Source organism: Coptis chinensis, chromosome 3 (assembly GCF_015680905.1).
Source record: "Coptis chinensis isolate HL-2020 chromosome 3, ASM1568090v1, whole genome shotgun sequence".
Lineage (NCBI taxonomy): Eukaryota > Viridiplantae > Streptophyta > Magnoliopsida > Ranunculales > Ranunculaceae > Coptis > Coptis chinensis.
Window position 1 is genome coordinate 28,779,426 of NC_141458.1, and position 13,646 is coordinate 28,793,071.

A 13,646-nucleotide genomic window follows, 5' to 3' on the forward strand; every position below is an offset into this window, starting at 1 on the left:
AAAAGCAACCTAAAATACATTACACAAAGAATATAAAAATATCTACAAATTGTAAAACAGTCTTAACTCAAAGTACACAACTACACAAGCATCCGACCAGTTGATTATCGAAGCAAAATGCATGCATCCAATCTGGTTTAAACGCGCAGCGCATGGCTAGAAGGACCTGTACTATATTCTAGTTAGTAGCTTCTGTATGTGATTGATTCTTAGACTCAATTTGCATGCTTATGCCATCTCGCAAGTCGTAAAATGCCTCAGATTTTAAAATGCAGAATACAACAAACTAATTAAAAATGAGGTAAACTAAATCATATCATGAATTTTCAAAATTGCAGTTTGCCTCCAGCTTATGAAGAAGCTTAGATATACATAGCCAAGTACTTTCTGGTATCTTACGACCAGAATGACTGACAAAGGCAGAAACGATATCCGCTGTAAATTGATGGAACTCTGGTTTTTTGGCCAAGCGCAATAGCATTGCTACCCAAACTCCTGGAGCCAACTTCACTGCTTGCAGGAGGGATTGAAGCGCCTTAACCACCCTTGTTATCATTGCATGTCCCTGATGAAAAGAAATAGTCGTTATCTCCCTGCCTCTTAAAGTGAGTTAACAGTATCTTACAAGATGGCAATGCATAAGCAAACTTTTGCTGTAGTCTCTTTGACACAGCTGCTAAAAATCAAACTCTTCTTTTTCTTCTTAACCACTGGGTGTCAATTAAGGTATTTTTCATCTTAACCACTGGGTCTCATTAAGGTTGTCTCATGTAATACAACACCCTTTAAACTGGGCTATTCTATTCTAAAAATGACACCCCCCGAAACTTAAAAAGGAGAAGAATAGAAAAAGATCTATCAAGTGGTGAACGACAGCATCTTAGAATGACACATGACGTGAACAACTAAGCTATCTACAATCTAGGTAACATCCCACAGAGAGGCATGCACAGAAAGGTGTTATTATCAAGATGCACACCCTTACAAAGGATCCAAACACTGAAGGCAGCTATGATCTGAGAGAATAATATTGGTAATATATCAGTTGCCACGCTTGGACATCCTAAAAGTAAGGCCAGTTATTTGTTATATGTCAGTCCAGGAGGATAAATACTATACATATAGACGATATATCACCAAACTTTCCACATTTGGACCAATTCCTTAATCAAAACTGAGTAACCGAACATACTCCATTCTTATATAACCATCAAACAAATCAGAGTAGGAATTTACAAGAAATTGGATCAAACTTTTGAAACATGCATTTGTACTGTAGGTGAAACTGAACAATGTTGCAACACAAAAAGCGAACGCAATCCCTCATACACACACACATGCATGTCCCATAAAACAGTCTATATAACTGGAGAAGTATTATAGCAAGCCTCGAAAGCAATGCTTCTTCCATTTATAACTTTCAACTGAATTTTGGTTTGGGTGTTCTTGTTGTTGTTTTGTGTTGTGTTTCTTTTTCTTTCCTTATGTTTTTTTGGGGGGGGGGGGGGGGTTACAGATAAATAAATTGAGAATATGGCAAAAAACAAACCTCGAACCCTGGAGTTTCTCTCACTTCTGATTTTTCATTGAAAATGAAGGGAAAAGTTTTCTCTGACAGAACAACATCGGCTGCTTTGATGATGTCCTGAACTAGGTAAACACGCACTCGCCAACCCTTCTCAGATAGAATGAAATTGAAAAGATCTTCTGTTGCAGATACAACTGAACGCATGTCAAAATTCTTCCATCCCATAGCATTTGAAGCACTTGATGCTTCAGGGCCACTAACAGGCTCCTCAGCTGATTCAGAGATTGCTGCTATCTGAAATAGAGGAATATCAATTTCAATTTAAGTAACTATTAAAAGTGAAAACTGAGTATGGCATGGAAGACAGGATCAAGGTTCTTTTTCATCATAGCCTTTTTATTTCTCTCTTGTTATAAGTAAAAAATCAGTCCATGGATTGCTGTTTATGCGTAGTTTGTCTTTAGAACATACGCTAAGCATCAGTAACCTTAAGAAAGATGCTTGTGGTAAACATTGCATGTGTGTGGGAGAGAGGGGTGACTGTGGTGTCCCTTTATTCCTATATTTGGGCTACCTTCCCATATTGAATATAGTCATATACAGCTTCTTAGGTGTGCCAAGGGAGTGTTGGGTTTGCTTAGAAGTTGGGTCTTAGCCCCTTATTTTTTGGTTGTCCAAAAGTCTTTTAAGGATTTTAGATGGTGCAATTTTGATTCATTTGTAGCTAGAAGGGAAAGTTGGTTGTTCATTACCAGCAGAGAGTAACTAGAGATTGGTCTGGCAGTTTCCATAACGTATACTATACGTTAAGGGATAGGACGTACAAAAGAACAGATAAAATGCACAAGGTAAACACAGGGCAAGAGCTAGGAATAAACAGGACATACTAAGAAACAGAAAGAGATTGCCTTACCAGACGTTCCAAGCGGTTCCACCGAATGGAGCCATCATTACGGATAACAAGCTCCCTTAATATTTTCCTCATATCAGGATTTGGGTCTGCAAGAAGTCTGCCAATAACAAAAGGATATGCACTTTCTACAACTTTAAAGTCAGGATCCAATGCTTTGGCAGTCCCTTCCAGTGACCCCAAAGATCTTATTACAAGTGCATAGTCGGGAGGCAGAGAAAAGTTGAACTCATACATAACATCATATAGATGATGTATTACACCCTGAAAAATATATGGAGAAACAAGTCAAATTTCTACTTTGCTACATTAGCAATGATGCAGAATTGCAATGTAAGATCTGAGGTCTGAGTTGTAGATGAAGTTACAAATGCTATGGTTCATTTACCCACTAAGGAAAGATGCGGAGCGAATCTCTCTCTCTCTCAGTTATCTAGTTTTATAAAACCCAAAGAATATTTATTTTATTTATTTTTTTCTGCTACATCTCCATTCAAGACAAAGATTCAAGTTTTGGAGAAACTGAGAGGCCGGACTGACATTTCAAGAAATATCTCGATATAAATCCTCCATATAAGTATAATCGACCAACATTAGATTCTTGATTTTATTCAGTTTCACCAAATTCTTTAAAGGACATGAAAGAGAAAATTGAAAACTTGTGAGATCCTCCAGTAGTAAAACATATTGGTTTTGTGCTGAAGCCAATCTTTATAATCATAGTCCTTCGTAAGTGAGTGCTCCTTACATTAATGAATTCTAACTAATTTAGGAAAGACCATTCCCTTATAGTTTCAAAGAATTTTAACAGAGTGCATCAAAAAGCATCAATTTGAGCACAACCAAAGTGGGTCTACATTTTAACAACATAGTACCACTGAGTCACTTCAATAGTATTTTATGTTAAGACATGCAAGTGCGTGAAATTTTCCTGTGGGGCAATCTGAAAGTGAACCTCAGTCAATTGTCTTGTTAAGCAACGTTATAATCAGTGGCTACTTTAACGATAACACCACACAACATAACATTGAACTCAACTTCTAAAAGACACTAGGTCACAATGTGAACATCTTAAGTTGTAAACTCTAAAACTGTCTACGCTCTATACCTACGTATGAGCATTCTGTCTATACTGATGCATGATCATTGTGAACTCTAAAACTTCAACATAAAATCAGAATGGTTATGCTATACCGAAGCACATAAAAGCAAATGTACAATGACAAATAAAGGAGTCGCTATACATTTTTCGAATTAAAAAAAGTGCTACAAAACACTCCTGAGATAAATTGAGATTTTCGTTCAGACTACGCAAAGAAAACAACAAAATTTGACAAGTAGCTACCAATTCTTTGGTGATATTCATAAACACACAAAAATTTGATTAAGCTTTTACCAACAAAAATTTTGTGGAAAAACAGGTGAGACATTGTTTGAAATATATGAATACAACTATAAAACACCTGAAAATCGTGTGATGAACGGCCCCCGTCACCAAAGGATTTTCTTAAAGCATCTGATACAGACTGTATATTGACCCCATCAGGAATAAATCCAAGAGAAAGAAAGTCCTTTGCTAAGCCGAGAGAGTCACGGTTAACATAATGCACAAGCTGAAAGACATTAGATCACCATTGTTACAACTGCACCAGGGGACAATAGTTGAAGATTGCATAGAGAGGGGAAAAGAAAGTATAAGTATAGCGTCATTATATTTGGAAGCAAGTAGAGAGGAATTCTGTGAAACCATAGGTAAAGAAATTCTTAGTAGTTCAAGATGGTGCAGCAGTGCAGCACAACAGATAAAAGGACAAATAGAGACTTTTAGGTGGTCAGCTGCAAAACATTTAAAGAAATGAGACTCTAGCATAGTAACATGCGCCCCAGAAAATGAACGAAGTGGAATCACAAGGAGGTGCACCACAATAGCACACAGCGGATTGTGTCAACAGTAACACTAAGTGTCTTCTCTAACTTATTATCCTTTTCTACTAGCCATACCAGTCCACTAGGACAGTTTCGTGGTGCCAACTTGTCAGAACCATGCTCCTGTTCTAGTACATACCTGAACAGCTTTGTCTTGTCTGATTCTTGAATGTGTATTCATTGTAAAAGACTGTCATAAACTACTGTGCTGAGCTAAAGGGAAATTGACTTCTCACTTTTGGTGTAGTTACTTATGTTACACATAAGTAAAAGTACGTCGAAATACTTGTTTATAGGTGGTAGGGTGTCTGTCTGTCTCTCTATGTGTGTGGGTGAGTGGTGGAGGTGGTGGTGGTGGTGGTGGCTGGGGGGGAGTCAAGATTGATGCTACTTCATTAGCAAAGCATAACATTGTTGCACCAACTTTAGTCAAAATTATATATGTTTTGGTGTGATATGCTTTAAACCAGAACAAAAACATAAATATGTAACCATGGATGAACTAATAAAATGAAATTGCACTGGGCAAAGGCTCACCACTTGCATAAGTCCAACTCGGTAATGGCGAGGAATCTCCCCCATCATTCCAAAATCAAAATATGCAAGGGAACCGTCCTTTGTGGCTACTAGGTTCCCTGGATGGGGATCTGCATGGAAAAATCCCACTTCAAGCAATTGTCTTAATGAGCAATAAAGTCCCTGCAAAATACGAGATGAAAAGAATTCGCTTTGTATTATAAACTCTTGTTCACTGAGAGAAATCCACTAAATGTGCAAATAAACCCACTGTCAAAGGCTGTGATAGTATGCAAGGAAGTAAAATCTTAACATAATGATTAAAGATATTATGCATTGACATAGAGCATAGTATTAAATTTGGGCATTCAACTTATTAGAGTTCTTTGTGAGTCATTAGATAGGTGGGACACTTCGCCCACCCAAAGGGTGGGGAAGTGTTGGATTTTTTTTGAGGTATTCCATATTGTAAACAGACTATTATAAACTCTTGTTACTGAGAGAAGGCAGGAACTAACCAAGCCGAACTCTCTTCTCTCTCCTTTCTCTCTCAACTTTCTCCTTCATTAGCAATAATATAATTTTACTCAACTCAAAACCAATTGGCAATGAATATTGTTATTCGAGGCTTTAAATACTCGCTATGGAATTATATATTTTAACACACCCTCACTTGTGGCGTATCTTGGGCCAAACTCGTGGAATTTTTTTGTTTTAAATGGGTAACGTGGAGTACATGAGCCCATTGGGCTAGAGGAATACCGCGCTCTAATACCATAATAAATTTGCACATCCAACTCAAAACCAATTGGAAATGAGTGAGACGCCCAATGAGTTATATATACTGCTATCTGGCTTATAAACCTAAACAGAAAGAGAACTTCAGATTCTTACGCTTAAAAATTTGTGTTAATTAATACTGGCACAGTGATGTAGTCAAAATCATACAACAGATATATCCAGACAGCTTGTAGTATCTAGGTACGCTGCAAAGGTTATATCAATCATACCTATAGAACTCGATCAATTTTTCACAATATTAAAGAAATAGAGGAGACTTGAACATGAACTATAAATATCATGCTGAATTAACATATACACTGTGATGAAAAATTGACAGTCTTCACAAATGACTTCAAATTTCCATTTAATAGTATAGTGAGATGGATAAATGGGAATGACGTAATTCAATATGAAGCACTCACAAAACAAAACAAAACAAAACAAAGCGGTGTTACACACCTCATCATTATTAATGTCATTATTTTTTAATCAGTAGAGTTCAAGATGTTTTTTCAATCATCATTTTCATTGCTCATCACCAATCATCTTTATCATCCTTTGTCACTATTATCATCATAATACAATCATTATCATTCTGCGACATCCATATTATTACCATCATCCTCGTTCATTCTCATTTCATCATACATAAGCTTCATTGTCACCATCGTCAGTTGAAGATGGTAGAAAAAAATACCTGTTAAAGATGCCCACGTCATGAGGTGAAATTTACACCATCCTGTGTGTTTGTAAGGGCATAAAGGTCATTTTGGTTAAGCTTTTGTTTTGTAACTTATTGTTTTCTTTATTTTATTTTTCACTTAAATGCTGTAATTAGTAATTTATCAAAGACAAACTTGTGTGTTTGTAAGTCAGGTGAAAACAGAACAGACTGGAAAAACACTTGCTAATAATATTAATTATGAAAATAAAGAAAATCTATATCAAATACCTGGTCAATTAGTTCCTTGCGGTTCAAAGAAGCTTCCTTTAATCGATCAGCATCAGTGAGCTTGATCCCATCAATCCATTCCATTGTAAGTACAGCCTTTCGGGTAAGATTCCAATATATTTTGGGCACCTTAACACAATTTACCTTCTTTTCTCCAAGATCACCAACAGGCCTCTTTTCTTGACTATCCTGATCACTGCCTACCAACCAAAGGTCATTCCTAAAAAAACTCAGTCCCACAGATCAAAAAACAAAAAACAAAAAATGGAGTAAAATAGAATATCATGCATTAGAACAGAATTGAAGGAGGAAAAGAAATTATTCAACTAGTCCAAACAATTGAGATATATCATTCCTATTTGTCAATGATGCCAGCACTTTCAACTTTCTACAGACAAGAAGACAAGACAAATTCACAGAGATTTTCATACGGAAATCTACAGATGAGGGTAATAACAGACTACGAAAAGGAAAAACAAACCAAATGGAGATCAACTGATCAAGTGATCTACAAAAAGTTAAAATTATAAAAACTTTGTGATTCGCTTTAGCGAGTCCTTTCCTAATTGATAAAATGAAATTTTATGAAATGGATAAGACAGTACAAAACAGTCAAATAACGAGGGCGTGGGTATGGCTACGCCAGCCGCTCCCACCTCTTGCTCCCTTATAAATGTGGCAAGGATAGTAAAGTAGCCCACCATAATATTGTGATACCCCATGGAGATTCGTTCCACATCGGATAAAAAGCTGTCTTGGATCCTGGATAAAATTGAAATGGACAACCACTTACTTGTGTCGGGGCCTTTTAAGAAAGCCCTACACCCATTGAAAGGCCAAGCTTTGCACTTGGGCCTTTGGGTGGCTGTGTGCGGCAATATTGATCAGTGGTATGTAGTGAGTTGTTACAAAACCCACCCATAGGTATCGCAGAGATAGTATAAATTCAACCAAAAACTAGGTGTTGATATTTGTATCTTTTAAAAATTCAGGTTTTCTCCGCGTACTAAAAAGTCTCTTCCACATAAAATGTTCAAATGTTAAAGTCTCCGTAGATCCTTTTCATCATGTTCAAAAATTCTTCTTACTCTTTCTTTACATGAGACCCAAGGGCATCAGGAATGTGTTCTACTAGCCATCTTGCCTTCGACAAGAGCTGATTACTGATCAAAAGGTACAAAGCCATTCTTACAACCATAACAATGCCGAAGAGTGGAAGCTACCTGGTCCATATATCTTTCTAAGAAAAACTGGCAAAACATGAACAGAAGAGGAGTTACCTGTGTAACAGCCATAAAGAGAAGCAAAGCGCTCTGCATTTTCTCCCTCTAGAATGTAATCTATTTCTTCAAACATGTGCCTGACCTGTCCATTCATGCAAAGCCTGTATTTATGGATAAGCATGCCCTCAACAAATGGCCAAAAGTGATTTACAAACAACAAACAAACTAAGATAAGCAACAACCGAGATACTATGCAAAGAAGGGAAAAGATGGGTGGAATGAACAAGATCACCTCTACTATAATAAGATCTAAAGATTCATTAAACATATTGCACGATACATGAATAATAGAATTAATGAAGGTCGATTGGTAAATAGCCATCACCACAAGCAGAAAATCAATCAACAATACGAATTAAGGGGCTAGCACCAACAATTTAACGAGCATCCACGATAAACCAAGGTTACATTATAAAAAGAATGTAACTACTACCACATATTTTTTCTTGTGCAGTTCTGGTACAATGTATTACTGACCATTTAAAAGAATGGCAATTTTTATGACAACCAAAATTTACTGGGTGGGACATGACTACACGACATTCTACTGAAAATACAAACATTGACACATCATCGTTATCTATCTCATTCATAATAACAGATCTAAAACATGTACTGCATCTTGTAAACTATCACCACATTCTAAGAATCAACTCCAGAGTTACTTTTGTCGAACGAATGTAAAAGAAAACAGTATAGTGACAATAAAGTCACATTTTAACCAATACTCCAAGTGCTTTCATTTTTTGATTTTTTTCCCTCACAAACACCCAATAGATAAGCTATATAAATGAAGACCATTCAATCAGCAAAATTTGTTTGTAAAATTTTGGAAGATGTTCCATATAATATCATCCCCACACATGTAACCCCAGTTGTGACACAATGGCATGATATGCTACCTACAGAGTACAGATTCGTCCCTCTTAGATGTCGTTCACTCACAGGTTAATGAAATTTACAAGAGTAATGATTATCTATATACACATCACATTTTACCAATATATGTATCTAAAATATAGAAGTCATCATCAACATAGACCTGCTTCCTACAAGCTAGCATGTTCAAAAACAATCCCAGAACTCGAGAAAATACCATGTTGTGCAAATATCACATGAAAACTCCTCAACATCAAATAAAGAGGAGAAGTTAGCTCACCATCTCATTCACTGCAACCAATAGATCCTTCCGAGCCTCAGCAAATCGTTTTAGCTGCCCTCCAATCATTTTAAAGAGTAAGGCATCAAGCGTCAATGAGAGTGACATACCAGGCCTCTGCACTTTGACAGCTACAAGCTCCCCCGTGTGCAAATGAGCTGAAAGATTTGACATGAAAAGATAGTGCTTAGACCCACAGAGGAAACATTGTGCATAATTAATGTAGACATTATGTCTTCTCAGCCATAAAAGATTCTCTAACCTTTGTACACCTGGCCTAAGGATGCAGCTGCTACGGGTTCAGGGCTGATATCAGCAAATATTTGTGAAACCGGAACACCCAATTGAGACTCAATAGACTTGATAGCGATATGGGTCGGAAATGGAGGTATTTGATCCTAGAACAGACAATTTAGTTCCAATTGCAAGCCAAGGGAAAACCATCCAACAGAAGAAACTGCAGAATCTATTGCATATTTAAAACGTCTAAAGTAGCAAATAGGACAACATGACTATATACCTGTAACTTGGCAAGTTCATGGCAGTAAACAGCTGGTAATATATCCGTTCGAGTACTCAAAGCCTGTCCAAGCTATCAAACCAAAGAAAGTATATATTACCGAGACAAAGAATCGAAGAATAACCTAACTATTCAACAAATTAAGCACAAGTAGGCATAACGTTCATAGTTGAAGACCCAGAAAACGAAACAAAGATACTACACCAAAAAGAGTAAAACTGTTTTACACGGCCAAATAGTGTACTTGGCATTCCCAATAAATAATATTTATAGATAACTGAACCCTTCTAAATAGGTAGCAGCAACGTTCAGAGAAGACCGAGGTAATTCAATTGTAAGTCAGGGAAGAGCCCTCTTTGACAACCTTTCCTCCTTTCCCTAGATCCCTACTGTCTAGCATAGTTGTTGTGCTTACCCACAGGATAAGGAAACATTATAATTGTACATATGCACCCCAATTAATAAGTTTTAAGTACCCTTTCTTTTACTCATTTTCCCAAAAAGGAACACTGATAAAAATTACACAAAAAAGCACGGGTGTGGCGGCGACATGCCGACCTGTGCTTAAGTTTATTTGCAAGGGGCGAACCTGGCTGAAAACATAGTATGCAGCGCAAGCAGTTGTGAATACAGGTGATAAATAGATAGTATTAGCACTCATACAAATAATTGGTATGGAATATTGATTTCTTCAGCTTTATTTCACCGCCCATGTACTGAATATACATGCCAAATCAGAAACCAACATTAAGCTAACAAGCATTTGAACGAACACGTAGGGAGTGAACTCAATCATATCATCTTTTCAACCAAAAACATTGGCTACGCATTTTTATTTACTTTAAATGCTGCTTTTGTATAGCTTTTACGACTTGTAGCTCAAAGGAAGAGTCCAGGACTCCAGGTAAGGGGGCAAAATGAAATATACCAATTTCTCGCGCTTAATACTTTCATATCACTGTATTGACTTACCTTCACATAGAAAGGTCCTAAACGAATCAGCGTCTCGCGAAACTGCAAAAAAACTATGCAGAGTCAGCATCACGGACAGCCAAAACTTCATATATTAGTATCTCACCATGTCTAGATATGTCTAAAAGCAAGATTGATTCGAAGAGATTAAAATAATATAGTTCTCCCACCGCTTAAGAAGATAAGAAGATATTGCATGATTGTAAAATAACCTATATTGCAGCCTATTGACAAAGATATACAAATTTTCTAGAATTGACTCTTTGATGCAATCAATTTTTTTTTTTCTTTATTGTGATAGATAACATGTATTTTTACTTTATTCATATAACCAAAAAGATTATACCAACCCTTAAGGCATTACCAAGTAACTAAAGTCTTATGCCCCATAGCCGCTATAATCCACCTTAATTAGATTACCAATCAAACCCACCCCCACCCCCAGCCGCAATGATCATGACAACTCCACATGGTGTTAAGAAGTGGTGATTTCTAACAAGAAAAAACAACCCAATCCACCTTTTCAAATAGTTTTTGCATTTTGCAATGCTGTGAGGACCCATGACAGAATAAAAACTTACAGTAATGTTGACTCTCGTGACAGCATCCATTCTCATGTGCGCATGACATAACCGGTCTTTTAACATACGGACATTGACCGTCTGAATACCAATTAGGGAATGATACGCATACCTAAACACTGAAGTACATTTGATACCAAAAACAATATACAGACGTTCAAAATAATGAAGATGAGTTCAGTTTTCTATTCTTTTCTTTTTTTCACTTTTTCTTTTCTTTTCCATTTTTTTAAATGAATAAATTGTAAAATATATTGACATAATGAAAAGTCAAAAGAGACGATCACATCGACCCTCAAGTCCTCAGCCAGGAGCTAACAACTCAAAAAGAGCATCACATCTATTCGATATTAAAAGATGAATGAAGAGCTCTAGTGCGTAAGAATCACGTCAATTATGGTCAGTATGGGCCACGACCATCCAGACGCAGGTTATAAGATATGTGAACCCCCAGGATGAGGATGCATGAATCCTGATGGTACAGATGCATGTTTTCTGTGAAGTCGTAATTTATATCAACCTTTTTTTAGTTTAAGTTACAAGGATAACATGGAACACTACCTTAAAGGAAACCATACAGAACAGCAAAACTAAGAGAAAGAACCCTCCGGCGCAATACTGCAATAGCCAATGAAACTGGGATTCCAGAAAAGACAGAAGATTACTGACAATTGCTAAAATAACCCCAATATATAATTATAGAATGCCAGCACGGAAAAAGCTTGTTTTTCTCCTGCCTTACATTGAACCTTTGTCGTGTTCCAATTTAACCAGATTATTGACCTTAACACTTATCAATGAAACCCAACAGTACGCTTAACTTGTTCCTGCCTGCCACCACAACACTTTGTTCTGAGCCCAATTGCAAACTAAACTATGTAGTGAGAGGGTCTATCTTGGTTCAGCCGCAACTCACAAGTCGAGGAATGGCGATGGAACCAGTCTTCCTACCAAAACCAAGGTTTAGGCACAAACCCGATAACCTCTAGTCACTCAAACTTCTCCCAAACTCAGTAACTCGAGCCACATTCTTTTCTAACAAAAAGCAGAAAAAAAGGACGGCATTTCTCGTGGGACTTTTTTCTTCTTTTATCCATAAAAGTTAATATATAGTGCAAGCCATTACATCAATACTTAGATGATTAGCTAGGAGGCGCTAATAGCATAATACCAGAACACTCCAATCCTATTTCACAACCAAAAGCACCTCTAAAAGAAATTAAGAGGCAAAGCAAGAAAACAATAACTGCAAAGACCAAAAATAAAGCAACAAAAAGCAAAAAAGAAAAAATATAGCATCCCAGAAAATGCCACCAGGCAAGTACCACCATCTTCCAAGGCAACATTCTCCACCCCCATCCTATTCCTACTATCATCCTGCCCATTAGAGTTGTTGTACTTCTAGTGAGATAAAATGGAAGCAATTAATGAAGCAACAAGGCAAGACTCTTATTAAATTCTTCAGGGGCTAATGAAAATCTACATCAACACGACACTTGAATAAGCATTACTCTATACTGCAAAATATATATATCAATCAAGAATAAGTACCTTTACAGCACGGCTCTGTATGTCCTGAAGAAAAAAGTGCCATATAGATAACTTGACAACCTGAAATGAGATTATAGCTGCTCTATACAATGCCAAGAATGGCCCAAAACGATAATAAGCTTGAAAACTTCTCGAGCTTTGTGTTCCAAGTGCCTCTCCAAATTCACTCTCCAGTGATTCCTTCCTTAATTTGGCATACTCTGCCGATGGCCTTTCTCCATGTACACTAGTAAAACCAGTAGAAAAACTATAGAAACACACAAACTATAGAGTATCAGCATGATAATTATGGTAATGCAAATCACGTAGCTTGTTATTAAACATTGTAGATAGCAAAAAAGATACTAACGTGTGATGGTGCAGTAAGCGTGATAACGGGGAACAACATTGAGTACTAGTAATTGTTCTTGCAATGTTAATATCTGCAAAATAAGAAACAGTAATTACTTACTTTTTAGTTTGGTAAAAATAATTGAATAAAGGAAAAAAAGGAAGGAAATGAACCTGGGGAGAGAATAAAAGGATAGCGGCGACTGAGAGAAACGAGATGCCGTCTCTTGATAACATTCCTCATGGATTATGAGTTATATTATGTGATGATCATCAAATTAGTTTTACTGTGGTAATATTATATTTCGTGTGGTTGGGAGTTAGAAAGGAGGAGGAGAGAGAGAGAGAAGGTGACACGTATTGCATAAACGGATTTAAACTTTAAAGCAAAATAAACAGAGAACAATTCTTTTGGCCCGAATGCCCGAATGCATATCCGACCGGAATGAGATAATTCGTGGGCATATAAGAGAACAATCAATTGGGCCAAAAGGCCCTTATTCCAGTTTTAAACACTAATAAAACCAGCCAGATTTATAAAATATGGATCAGGACACGTTATAAAATCATTAACAAAACCTGATTTTCATTTTCAATTATTAAAGGGTGATTTTGGACATACCCAACAAAACAAT

At 36.8% G+C, this 13,646-nt stretch overlaps 1 protein-coding gene across 5 annotated transcripts; it reads right to left on the reverse strand.

Annotated features, from left to right (window-relative positions):
- Window positions 1-262: 262 nt before the first annotated feature.
- On the reverse strand, window positions 263-13,444 carry LOC147509024 (Protein kinase superfamily protein). 5 transcript variants are annotated; one of them, XM_086601341.1, is made up of 15 exons: window positions 13,186-13,427; window positions 13,031-13,103; window positions 12,682-12,928; window positions 11,692-11,766; window positions 10,550-10,591; window positions 9,578-9,649; window positions 9,320-9,455; window positions 9,058-9,215; window positions 7,896-7,980; window positions 6,616-6,815; window positions 4,902-5,063; window positions 3,902-4,051; window positions 2,442-2,702; window positions 1,550-1,822; window positions 263-565 (listed from the first exon to the last, which is right to left on the reverse strand). In XM_086601341.1, the coding sequence occupies exons 1-15, from the start codon at window positions 13,253-13,255 to the stop codon at window positions 317-319; spliced, it is 2,253 nt and encodes a 750-aa protein (XP_086457467.1). In that variant the 5' UTR covers window positions 13,256-13,427; the 3' UTR covers window positions 263-316. The 5 variants fall into 5 exon arrangements, with proteins under 5 accessions (XP_086457467.1, XP_086457468.1, XP_086457469.1 ...); XM_086601342.1 differs by lacking the exon at window positions 11,692-11,766 and having other exon boundaries at window positions 13,186-13,444; XM_086601343.1 differs by lacking the exon at window positions 3,902-4,051 and having other exon boundaries at window positions 13,186-13,429.
- Between the last annotated feature and the right edge of the window lie 202 nt (window positions 13,445-13,646).

Bases quoted from the DNA above. Each gene is read 5' to 3' on its own strand.
- LOC147509024 (XM_086601341.1), bottom strand. From the start codon at position 13,255: ATGAGGAATGTTATCAAGAGACGGCATCTCGTTTCTCTCAGTCGCCGC. The intron at 10,592-11,691 runs GTAGTGTTCCAT...GTTTTTTTGCAG, and splicing joins TCTGTATGGTTTCCTTTAAG to TTTCGCGAGACGCTGATTCG. The intron at 1,823-2,441 runs GTAAGGCAATCT...CCTCTATTTCAG, and splicing joins GGAACCGCTTGGAACGTCTG to ATAGCAGCAATCTCTGAATC.